The sequence below is a fragment of the Columba livia genome, chromosome 6 (assembly GCF_036013475.1).
Source record: "Columba livia isolate bColLiv1 breed racing homer chromosome 6, bColLiv1.pat.W.v2, whole genome shotgun sequence".
Taxonomy (NCBI): Eukaryota; Metazoa; Chordata; class Aves; order Columbiformes; family Columbidae; genus Columba; species Columba livia.
Window position 1 is genome coordinate 35,126,724 of NC_088607.1, and position 11,961 is coordinate 35,138,684.

The window sequence follows — 11,961 nt, forward strand, 5'->3', positions numbered from 1 at the left end:
TGCTGGTAGCTGTGCTGCCTCAGCTCACCTGCTCGCTCTGCCACAGCTGGGCTGTTGGGGAGGATCAGGCACATTGTGGTGATGCTTATTGTCACCAGAGAGACATTTGCTGCGGGTCACCCGGCGCAGTGAGAGGACACGTGTCCCGTGGGACAGGGCCACCAGCCAAAGCCTGCCACTCCTCGGGGTTACTGCGGGTGACACGAGACGATGCAGCACCAGTGAGAGCTTTAATAAACCGTGTCTGTGCTGCTCCCCTCTAAAAGGGATCTCTCAGGTTCTAATCCAGATGTGACTTTGGATGGCAGGTGCATCCTGTTGCTTCCCTGCCACCTTAGACACTGTGATGTCTAATGCATGGCCCGGGTGGCAAACTGCTGCCAGCAGCTGGCACGGTGGATGTCTGCTGGGCCACAGGGCTGAGTGGCCAGGCTGGCCCACAAAAACGCATTAAAAGGCCTTTTTCCAGCTCGGCACAAGGTTTATCCCAAACCTGAGAACTCATGGCTGCTCCCCCAACTGTCCTGACCCCTCATCCCCCTTGCCCCGCTTGCTCCCGCTCCATTTAATGGGATCAGACAAGCTAATCCCCCATGTCCCCTCGCAGCGCTATCAGATGGGACTTCTGTGCCATGGCTGGAGGGAAACCCATCACCCGAGCAAACCTGTGCCCTCACCAGCCCCAGCACCTTCTCCTGGTGGCCAGATCCCCCGTGCCCTTCACCCCACTGGGGGCTCGGTGCGGTTCCACAGGGAGCCGGAGCATCGCTACTCTTCTCCAGCCGGAGCCCAGCTCAGTGGGGGGGTCTGCAGGCCAGCGAGGGACGGGGGCTGCAGCACACGTGGACATTTCAGCGTTAAATGACAGCCTTGTTTTCTGTTGTGTTTTTCTAAGAGACCGCATGCCTGAGCAGACCGCATTTCTTGGTCTGCATCCCATATTTATCCTGTAATTACACCTTCGGACAAAGGCTGCCTGTCTGTGAGGCTGATTTTTTTAGGGACACAGTTTTATTATATGCTGTGGTTTCACTCTAATGACATTTTTGGGGAGGAGAGGGGGAGAAAACCCCACAGTTCGGGAGTGAATGCTGATTATTTCCCAAAACCTGTGCTGGGAGCAAAGGGTCCTCCCCAAACCCTCTCCCCTTTGGTGAGGAAAACCCCATCACTGACATCCCTCCTGCTTCTCCACCACCCACAAGGGTTAGCGCCACAAAGCCCATTCGGTGCTGTCCCACAAGAGAAAGGCACCTGCGAGACACGGCTCCTCTGCTGCACAAGCCTTGCTGGAGAGGCCTTTCCAATCCTTACAACCAGCCGGCTGAGCTGGATAAAGCTCATTAAGCTTCTCACTGCACCTGCCTGGCAAATCCATCCGGCCCGGGACCGTGGGTTGGGTGGGGAGCGGGTTGCTCGCCGAGCTGCGACGGGCAGGGCAGGAGGAGCTGGGGGGCAGCTCGGCACGCAGCCGCCACACTCGGATACAAAGATCAGTCGAGTCACAGACACCAACACATTTCACCTTTCGGGTGCTCGCGAATCTCTTTTCTGGGCGGGATCTCAGACCAGCTGGCACGTACATGGGTGCTGCCTGTAAATACAGGTGATGGGCTGGTCCAGCCCCACCAAAATTAGGTGACTTGGGTGCTGTGGTTTATGGAAAGCGGACAACAGCTGGTGTCCTCAAGCTGGTGTCACTGAAAAACTGGAGGTGAAAGGTGAGTTTTGTCAGGGACAGAATAAATTAAAAGGGTCCTTGTTGCTTTTTGCAAAAAGTAAATTCTATTTATAAGGTATAAAATAACAAGTTTGATGTTTAGAAGCAGACAGTAGCTGTTTTAAATTGGTTTTTCCAGGCAGTTCTTTGCCCTGGACGGACCTGATCCCAGCCTTGCAGCGGCAGAGCTCCCCAATGCGTGCGGTGGTGATCGGGTCTCCTGGCAGAACGGGAGCCCCAGAGTGATACGGTGTGTGCAGCAGAGAACGATCGTCCCCTGCGCCCCTGGAACACACACAAGTGCCCTTGCCCTGTGACGCAGGCGCGAGCGGCGCAGCTGGGGGCTGCACAACGGCGCCAGGGCTGTCGCGGGACAGTGTGCAGGCAGCGGCTGCGGGCGCAGGGAACGCGCCGCACGGAGCTGCTGATACAGAGGACAGACACGCTCGGTTTTGTAGATAGCTGCTATCCAGACAAACAGCCATGGCCTTCTTGGGAGCGATTACTCCGCAACGAGTTTGATGACATTTATTGCTCAGTCCTGAAGTCCCCGGCAGTAACATTGTCAGTGGGGGGACAAACAGGTCCCCTGCAGTCCTCAGGCCAGCACAGGAGCAGAGCAGCTCTGTGCAGGAGAGCAAAGGGAGGGATGTTCATGCTCTTCCAGCCTCTCGGGGGCTACAGCTGTGACGGAAAGGCCAGGAGCCCAAGGAAGCCCGCAGCCGCGGGGTACCCAGCCGACCTTGCCAACCCCGCTGCTTTCCCAGCAGGAAGCCTCCGAACAAAACCCGATTCACTCGGCAAGCCCAGGGCTGCCTGCGAGACGGGGGGTGCTGCCGGCTTCCCGCCGCCTGCGAGCCACGAGGCTACCGCCCCCTCTGCACTTTGCACCCTCTCCCCAGCCAGCTGGCGTCCAGCACCCCGCATTCACACCTTGAGACCAGACGCTCCCTGGCGAGCGGGGCGGCCACGCTCAGAGAACCTCCCGAGCCCGCACGGGCTCCAGCGCGGCAGCTCCCCGCTGCCCGGCCCCGCGCTCCTCAATGCCGCCTCTGTTCTCCCTCTTGGGTCAAAAACGTGGCTTTTGTGAGCCCGGCGCAGCCGCGGCTCGTCACCGGAGCCCCGGCGCGTTCCTCCGGCAGCTCTGTGCCGGCAGACACGCGGCCCAGCTGTGCCCAGCCGCCACCACCGCCTCGCTTGTGCTTGTTTATTTTTGCCTTCAGCCAATAGATTTGAGGCAATGTGGGGCTGCTGCGGGCACCAGGGACCCTTTGGGTCTCCCCAGCAAGCCTTCGGTGGGGACAACCGCTCCCCTCCACCAGAATGCCTGGCTTCCCCCTCGCTGGCTGCCGTAACCCAAAATACATGGGGAGTAAAAGGATGTGTGGCAAAGCGGGCTAAAAATAGGCATTTTACCGCATTAAATGTGAATGGGAGGGAGTAGCTCAGCACCAGGCTGCTGCTGGCTGAAGGTCTGCACGTTGCAAACAGCCCGAAACTTCCTGTGTCTCTACCAGCAAATACCCGTGGGGTTATCCAGCCAGGGGACACACACAGACACCCAGGAGACAGGAGATGCTCTGGCCTCCGCGCCTTTGTGTTTTGGTTTTAATTAAATAAGTCTGACCGTCTCCCAGCAGGCACCAAGTCTGGGTGCAGCCCTGGCACCGGCCACATTCCGCGGGGATCTGGGGGGTCACAGGTCCCCAGGGGCTCTCCTGGGGGCACTTTGGTGATCTCCGGCCGACATCCAACCTCCGCCGCCCCGGCCCTGGTGTCGATTTGTTTGCGGTAGATTGTGCTGCTCTGATTTTTTGGGCTTGGCTCCTGGACCCGCTTCTCCCTCTCTTTTTCATGTAATAAATAAATAAATTCACCTGGTGACCCTGGTATGTGAACACACAGGAAAAGACCAAAACGCAACACCCCCCCAAACCAAGCCACATCCCGTCTCAAACCAACTTTGAAGAGCATCAGCGCACCAAATCACCTCATTTAACTGCAGCCCCGGTGTCGGAGGGGCTCTGCAGGTGACTCCTGCCCTGGTGCCCCCCCAGGCAGCTCCCAGTTTGTGCTGGTGATTGAAGGCACTAAACCAGTAAGGCTTCAGGATCCAGGTCCTTGCTGGCACCTTGAGGGTCTTGTCCTTTCCTCCTCTCAGCTGGGGGGCCAAGGTGGAGGTGCTTTGCCCCCTCACCTCTGCTCACCCTCCTCTTCCTCGGCACAGCCCCAAGCTGGGGAGGTGGCCCTGGTGCCCAAACCCTGGCTCTTCCCCACCGCCCCACCCTTGCGATTTCCCCATTCCTGGAGAACGGGCTCTGCCAGGATGCTCCGGCTCCTGGGGCAGCTGATTTCCACGCAGCAGTGGTGAGGAGCATCTCCACAAGCAGGGACCCCTGGGTCTCCTCCGGGCTGGCTGGGACCGCGGCTGCAGCCCCTTGTTGCCCCCCTGCCGCCGTTCCACCCGCCGTTACGTGACCCAGGAGGGCTGTGCCTCCTCCAGCAAGCTGAAGGAGCGGTTGGCCAGCACGGCGGGGTTGCCGGCCAGCTTGTAGCCAAAGAGCCGCATGGCCGGGGCACAGGCATCCTGCACCACCTGCGCCAGCTTGAAGGGGATGCTGAACCGCCACTTCTCGAACTGCTCAGAGGAGTTCTTGCGGGTGGAATAGACGCCGCTTCCGTCTCGAGGTGCCTGCGTGTTTTTGTCAATCCATTCCTCCACCTGGGAGGTGAGGGGCAGCCCGGCGAAGCGGTACATCTCCTCTGCCTTCTGCAGGGGTGCCCGCGCCACGTCCTCGTAGCGCACCAGCATGTAGCGACCCCGCAGCCAGCCCGGCCGCCGCAGCCCCAGCTCGGCCGACAGACGGATGCTCTCGCAGTTCCCACGCAGCCGCTGCACCTCCTCCTCGCGCAGGGGAGCTTCTCCTTCGGACGCCCACTTCTTCCAGGTCTCGTACTTGCCAGAAAAGGCCACCATGCGGGAGGCCAGGACGGCGCGGGGGTCCCGCACCAGCTGGATGATGCGCACGTCCAGCCGAGGGTCCTCCACCAGAGGCTGCAGGAACTCCAGCTGCCGGATTCGCACCGTCTTCAGGGCCACGTGCTGCTTGCGCCGGCATGCCTCAGCGGCCAGGGTGATGTTGAGGGGGCCGCAGCGGCGGTTCTTGCAGTGGTATTTCTCAAAGACCTTCTTGGCGCTGGGCGTGCAGACGGGCTCCTCGCAGAGCGAGAGGCTGGAGCCTCGTCGGAACATGAAGGGCGTCAGGTGGCCCTCAGGAGCCGGCAAGATGAAGCTCTCCAAGATGTAGAGGTCACAAAGGAGGAGCTGCTTGAGGACGTCCCGGTAGACCAAGGCTGAACCCACCGCATTGGCTCCCCCTTGCTCGAACGTCACTGTCCTCTCGATGTGCCAGAGGGGCTCGAAGAGGTAGAAGATGCTGCCTTGCTGGTTGAAGAACTCCCCCACGAAGGAGGAGCCAGTGCGGGTGGTGGCCATCAGCAGCACGTGCCGCCGTGGCCCGGAGTCTCCATCACCGGCCAGCTGCAGGGTGACATTGTGCAGGCGGGACCTCAGCTGGGAGAAGGCAGCATCCAGCTCTTTCAGCGAGGCCAGCGACCCGTTCTCGGCCGGCGCCGGGCTGGTCTCTGTGCCATTGGCCTCCACCAGCGCCTGCGGGGACTGCTTCAGCTTGTCCGACACCCTGCGGGGAGACCAGCCCAGGCTGGAGGGGAGCACGGCCACCCCACATCCCAGCCGGGAGATACCGGGGGGCTCCTGCTGCACAGGAGCTCAGGACATGGGGGAGATACAGGCTCATAGCGTGGGGTGGCTCAGGTACCCACTCCCTACCTGGAGATGAAGTTGTTCTCCTTCTCGATGATGACGAGGCCGATGACAAAGACCAGCAGGATGGCGTACTTGCTCCTCATCTTCAGGCAGTGCAGCAGCTCCCGGGCATCCTGGGGCAAAGCACGTCGGATCTCCATGGTGGGGTACACCGGCATCCCTCCCGCCCGCCGGGGAGGTGTCCTGGGCTAACCCCCCGGCATCCTCTGCCCTGCTCGGGGGAGAAAGAGGGTCAGCAAAGCCCTGGTAAGAGCAAGAGAAAGGCGGAGGCTCCTTCATACCATGAGGAGCAGCTGCCCAAAGTCCCCATCAGCTGCTCCTCCTCCTTCCCAAGATACATCTCCCGCACAGGATCCCTTCCCGCGCCTCCACCAGCGGGCCCTGCCAGCCCTGAAACCCAATCCCACCGCCCCGACAGCTGCCCGTGCTCCCCACCAGCCAAAAACCTGCTGCCGGCAGCAAGAGCAGCTCCTCATCCCTGTCCACGGGGCATCGTGGCTCCCAACCCCTGGGAAGAGCTGCTTTTGGGGAGGGACGTAGGGCCCCAGCACGGGGCCACGCGGTTTCCGCCTTCCCCCAGCACAGCAGCGGCGGCTCAGTCGTGAAAATGAAACACGGGGGTTTCCAGGAACAACGTCAGGCCAGAAAACACCGCTCCTGCCACCAGCCCCCCTCGAGGCGTCCAGTGTTTCTGAGGGCTTTTCTGAAAGGAAAACAACCCCAAATGATGATGTGGCTGCTCGGCAAAGGATGCAAAACCTGCCAGGAGGCTCAGCATCCCCCCAGCAGAAAAGTTTCCCCCACATCCTTCCTCTTCTTCTTCTTCCTCCCAGTGTTGATGAAATCGGGGTGACAGCAGGAACCGCTCTAAGTTGCACTAAACCCACATCCCAATCAGGACGTGGTTGAGATTATGGGGACCGAAGGTGCAGTTTGGGGACCCATGGCGGGTCCCCAGCGTGTGTCGCGTGTGCAGCTTTCCAGGCGCGGGGTTTGCTGGCGTCATGACCTGGCGCCCGTTCCCGTGGCCGCGGGGGTGATGCTGTTTGCTCGTCCTGCTTTCTTGGCCAGACTTTCCGTGACTCAGGGAAAGTTTATTTAGATGGGGTTTGGCTCCTGGCAGTGTGACCCCGGCTTGCACGCGTGAAGGGGGGTGGAACCCATAGAGCCCTGTATTTTGGGGGCCGCCGGCGTTTGGCGGAGGGGACATGCCCCCGCGGAGCCGAGGGCCATGGGCAGGGTGTGGAGTGGGGAGCCCTGCCAGGCATTGCGTCACGCTCCAACCTCCTCAACGGCTGGGGCCAAAATGTGCGTTTTTTGGTGTTGGAGTTTCCCAGTTCGAACAAACCACTCGGCTCCTGGGATTTGGCTTTGAGCCGTCTCCTTCTCAGCAAAAGCTGCAAAAAAGAGACACCCGCCCCCACGTACCCAGGAAGCCGATGCTTCGGGGGCGATGCAGGGACCCTGGAGAGCCCCCCCTGCAGCCAGCGGCACTGCCGTCCCCCCACACACGCCTGTCTGCGTGTTTGACAGCCTCGTTAGTTCTGTTTGTCAGCACCTTGCTCCTGGGGGACAAGCCGGTGGCTGGGGCAGGTGACTTTCACCACCCCAATTCCCCCTCCTCGGTCCCACTCTGTGCCCCGTGACGACAGGACTTGTCGGAGTATTTGAGCAACCGGGAGAAGAAATAAAATATACAAAGCCCTTGGCGTGTGGCCGCGTCTCTCAGCGCTGGGTTTGCTGCTGCAAAGGAGTTGGGGGTTTGGAGCATCCCGGGAGCGGCAGTGCTCTGCGCCCTGCCCGTGCCTCCCTGGTGCAGGGGACCGTCCCCTCGCTGTGTGCGGGAAGGACGGCATGTCCTAGTTTGCTCGGGCAAAATCCCTGAGCAAAGCCTGCCTGGGGTTTTTGCCCCCCTCTTAATGTCCTCAGACCACAAGTGATGCACAGATCAGGAATTATTCACAGGGATGACACAGAGAGCCATTTCCAGCAGCGCTGGCAAAACACCCCGATTCACAGACTGGGGCAGACACAATTTGTTAAATAAACAGTCAGCTGCAAATGTCCTGCCTGGGGACCTGCAGGGTGGTGGCGACAGGCGTGGGGGCCCTTGCAGGGCTGAGCAACACAGGGGGTGACCCAGCAAGGCTGGGGGACACAGGGGGTGACCCGGCAAGGCTGGCCGGGGCTGCTCGGCATCCCGAAGCTCGTCCCTGCTGGGGCCCACGAGGGCCGGGGCAGCGAACAAGCTACAAGCGTCCCTTTGTGAGCGGGAACAGAGGGGCTCTGTGCGCCCCGCGTGCTCCCCGCCAGGACGGGAGGTGCGAGGGGAGATGCCGGGATGCTGCCCAGGGGATGTCCGTGTGAGCAGACAGACGGACGGACATCACCTCTGGCGACAGCAAGCAGTGGCTTGGCCAGTGCTCTCCTCTCACTCTGCACATCCTAAAGGAAGGCGGAATGATTTCCACGAGCGCTAAACCGAGACACCCTGGACGGCAGCACACACGGCTTGGGGGAACTGCTCCCTGCCTTGTCCCACCCCTCCGGCTGGAAATGCTTTTCATTTCAGCAGGGGTGGCTACAATTCCCTCTGTCGAGATGATAAAAGGCTCTGCGGATTTCCCAGCTGAGTCAAAGCCAGCAAAGGGGCTTTTTCTTTTGGGCCGTGGTGGGGGTGATGTTCCCACGCGAAGCTGCTTGGATGGATACCCACCACTACCAGCAAGTGAACTTAACCCTGCTGCGGCAAGAGGGAAGGACTCAGACAGCAACGGACATGCCGGATGGTTTGGGTTTGCTGCAGCAAGTTGGTCCCAGATGGATATTCCCATCGGTGTTTTAAGTGGGGTGAGAAGAGCAGCACAGCCCCAGGGCAAGAGCAGCAAGGGAAGGATGCTCTTGTGGCCCTTCCGCAGAGCATTTCACAGGACTGCCTGCCCGGCAGAGCAGAGCCGGGGTTCTCAGCTCAGTTTTGGGAAAGGAAAGGTCTTTCACGAAGCCCTGCGGTTCTCATCCCCTGCCTCCAGCTGCCCCAACACCTACTGAGTGGGATCCAGGAAAGGAAAGCCGCCGGCGGGCTGGCGGGCAGAGCCAGCTGGAGGTGCGACTGGATGAAGTCACATTTTCCTCCGGTGACTCAACAGGCAACGACTGAGCTCCTGGATGAGGAATGCTGGTGAAGCACCTCATCGCCAGCTCCCTCCCTGCCCGAGACCCTCTGTCCATGCAGCTCCCAGCCTGCCCTCGTGCATCCCTGCCCGTGGGGACCTGCGGCTGCCTCCAGATTAATTCCCTCCGAGATGCTTTGCTTCATCAGATTAACAGCAGCAGCACAGGCCAACAAAACACAGGGGCGGAACAACAAAGAGATAAGGCTCACAGGCTTATCTGCTCTCCTCACTGCTCTTTGTCTGCAACCTGGGGGAAAAACACCCCACCCCGAGCTCCCTCTGTATTTACTCTATCAACTGTTTCCGCTCCCAACTTCCTCCTCAGGCTGGCCTCGGGAAACGCGCCACCACGCTTCCCTCTTCCCTTTCATCTCCCAGCAATTTCCATGCTGCCCCTGGCCCTTCTCCAAGGCATGGCACCGGCGCAGCGCTGCTGCGGCTTGCCCCACGGCGCAGCTGGGGAGCCTGTCTGGGCAGGTAGTTTTTGCTCAAAAACATGTGTATTCAAGCTAAAAAAGGAGAAGAAAAAAAAGTCACCACATAGGATGTTTCTAAAGTTGCCTAGAATAGCCTCAAGCCTCGCCAAATTGGAGCCTGGAAACTGCCCGTTGGAGGAGAAAGTTGGGAATGAATGCAAAGTCTCTCTGGTTGTGCAGGGACAGGGCACTGGCGCCTGCAGCAGCCCCTGCAGCGTCCCCGGGGGGTGGGAGGGACAGAGGTGTTGTCCCCTGCTTGGGCAGCCCTCAGGGGACATGGGGACATGGCCAGGGGTTTGCTTCTCCACGGGTTTGGTCCTTCAAGCTAAGGCGGGAGCCCAGCTTGTTCCTTCCTCCTTCTCTCATTCCTTTCCTGGCTCTGCCCCTTCATCTTTCCACCCGGCCGTCTGTTCTCCTCTTCACTGGGCACCCCAGGGCTGAAGGACGTGGGTGAGGGCAGAGATTATGCCCAGGGGCAGTGGGTGTTGGTACAAACAAGTGTAATTTGAAACAACTTGTTTTTCATTGCATGTGCTCTTGAACGCCATGTGCACGAGGTTGTCTTCGGTCCACTGTTTATTATCCCCCACAAGGAGTCACAGTGAGCTCTGTGGTGACCCAGACGAGATGTCCTTGCTCCTCGTGTTCCAAAAAGCGCTGCCGAGAAGGGATTTAGGGGCTGGTGTTGGGCACAGTAGTGCCGGTGACGGGACCAGTTCAGGCTTTGTGGCCAGGACAAGTAGTGCTGGTGACGGGACCAGCTCAGGCTTTGTGGCCAGGACAGCGTGGTCTTTGCTCTCCCTCTCCTCGGTTGGCTCCAAAGAGACGTGTTTTCTCCCGACCCAGGAGAGAGGACAGCTGCTGCTGCTGAGTCCCTGGTGAATGTGATGGGACTTTCAGAGACATCAGTGCTGGCCATGGGAGTAAAATTGTGCATCCGCAGGTGCATCAGGCTGCATTGTCCTGGTTCGATTGAGACCAGGAACAAGCGGGGACCAGCTGAGCTGGCTAACAAGACTACAACCTTGAAACCAACTTGCTGGAAACCACGGATGCTGGTGGGGTGGGTTTTGCAGCATCACCTGCAGCAAAAGTATGTGACCGTAGGCGCCAACCTGCCAGACAGCAGGGGGGTCCGGAGAGCAGACCACCCAGACAGGCTGGAGGAGCACCCGGCCCCGTTCGCCTGGTACCGGCAGCACAATGCCGGCCGCTGTGCACGCTGTCATCCCCCAGCCACGCTGCGAACCGCAAGTACCCGTCACGGCGTCAATGCGCCCTTTCTCTGGGGCACAGAGCCCACGGTCCCTCCCACCGCCCCGCGCTCCTGCTCCCTGACGCTTCCTGCTAGCCTGGGAGCTCCTCCACCAATCCCACCCCAAAAATCAGGGGCATTGCTCGCTCTGTGCCCTGTTCCACTCACCTTTCACCCCGAGACGGGCATCTGTAGCCCTCTGGGAGAGACTGGCAGTGAGAGATGTTTGGTGGGGAAAAGTGAATCCCTGCTGCCCTGGGGAAAATGCAGAGTGTGCTCACGTCCCGGCAGCACAGGGAGACCAGCAGCGTGAAAAATCAGTCTTACACCAAAGCAACATGGCAGATGTGGGAAAATTGCAATGCTAAATCCCTGTCCTGGCACGGTGTCGTAAGTCGCTGGCTGTGTGTGGAAAAGGAGACACTTTCTCCCGGGGGACCAAAACCAGGCTTGGGTCCCGCGGCGCAAAGGCAGTGGGATGTAGGCAGCTCCTCCAAGTGTGGCTGTGGAAATCCCCGCAGGCACTAAGTGGGGACGCTGCCCAGGTGGCCCTTTCCCCTCCAAGTAACCAGCCAGGTCTTGTCTGGGTGCCTGGGGCCCGTCGGGGGCTGATGGGATGGCTGCGCCCCGGCTCCGGCAGAAAAGCCGCTGGCTCTTGGTGACCGAGGGCTGGGGTGCCCCAAGGGCCTGGGGCAGGAGGGGAAAGGGTGAGGACAACTTTCCACTGCTCCCTGGTAGGGGCTGACAGGCCGGATGATGCAACTCCAGCACGGTTGTGAGAAAGTCTCCTTTTCTTGACCCAGACGCACTTCGCTCCGGGTGGAATCTCAGCGCTGCAGCGGGAGAGCCTGCCCTTATTTCGGTATTTTTCCCCCCCTAAAGAAAGCCAAACCCAGAGAGCTGCTCGGGCCGTCATGTGCCGGCAGTACTTTCTCTCCCAAGGCAGGGCGCTGGAATCCGGCTGCCGGGCCGGCGGGGAAGCGCCGCGGGGGCTGCCCCGCTGCGGGAGCGGGGCGGCGGGGGCCCCGCACAGAGACAAAGGAGCAGCCGAGGCCGGAGGGAGCACAAAGGAGCTGGCGGAGCCCGGGGCCGCCCCGCGGGGGGATGCAGCCGCGGAGCCTCCGGCCTCCCCGCTGCCCCGGGGCTTGGGGGGGTCGGGGCGGTGGCCCCTCCTCGCACCCCCAACTTCGCGCAACAACCGCCCGCGCCGGGAGGGAAAGGCCTGAGCCCCGCCGCCATCCTCCCCCTCGCCCCGGGGTTCCCGTTCCCGGGGCTCCCGCTGCCCATCGCTCCCGCTCGCCGGTTGCGCTCCCGGTCTCGGCCCCATTGCTCCCGCTCCCCGCTGCACCTACCCGGCGGCGGCCGCTCCGCGGGGCGAGCTGGGCTGGTCCTGCCGTGCGGGAGGAGGGAGGGCAGCGGGTCCCCTGCTTTTCTTCACGGCGCTGTCATCCTCCCTCCCTCCTTTCCTCCCTCCCCTCTTCCCTCCCTCC

At 60.9% G+C, this 11,961-nt stretch overlaps 1 protein-coding gene across 3 annotated transcripts; it reads right to left on the reverse strand.

The window, feature by feature from the left end:
• Positions 1 to 3,296: 3,296 nt before the first annotated feature.
• On the reverse strand, positions 3,297 to 11,960 carry CHST3 (carbohydrate sulfotransferase 3). Of its 3 annotated transcripts, none has more exons than XM_065068023.1 (3): positions 11,824 to 11,960; positions 5,571 to 5,778; positions 3,297 to 5,421 (listed from the first exon to the last, which is right to left on the reverse strand). In XM_065068023.1, exons 2-3 carry the CDS (start codon positions 5,723 to 5,725, stop codon positions 4,191 to 4,193), a joined length of 1,386 nt encoding a protein of 461 aa, XP_064924095.1. In that variant the 5' UTR covers positions 5,726 to 5,778; positions 11,824 to 11,960; the 3' UTR covers positions 3,297 to 4,190. The 3 variants fall into 3 exon arrangements, with proteins under 3 accessions (XP_064924095.1, XP_064924096.1, XP_064924097.1); XM_065068024.1 differs by lacking the exon at positions 11,824 to 11,960 and adding an exon at positions 6,014 to 11,304; XM_065068025.1 differs by lacking the exon at positions 11,824 to 11,960 and adding an exon at positions 6,003 to 11,304.
• Between the last annotated feature and the right edge of the window lies 1 nt (position 11,961).

Excerpts from the sequence above, each read along its gene's own strand:
- CHST3 (XM_065068023.1), bottom strand. The coding sequence starts at position 5,725 with ATGCCGGTGTACCCCACCATGGAGATCCGACGTGCTTTGCCCCAGGAT. Across the intron at positions 5,422-5,570 it reads GAGAACAACTTCATCTCCAG|GGTGTCGGACAAGCTGAAGC; the intron begins GTAGGGAGTGGG and ends GTCTCCCCGCAG.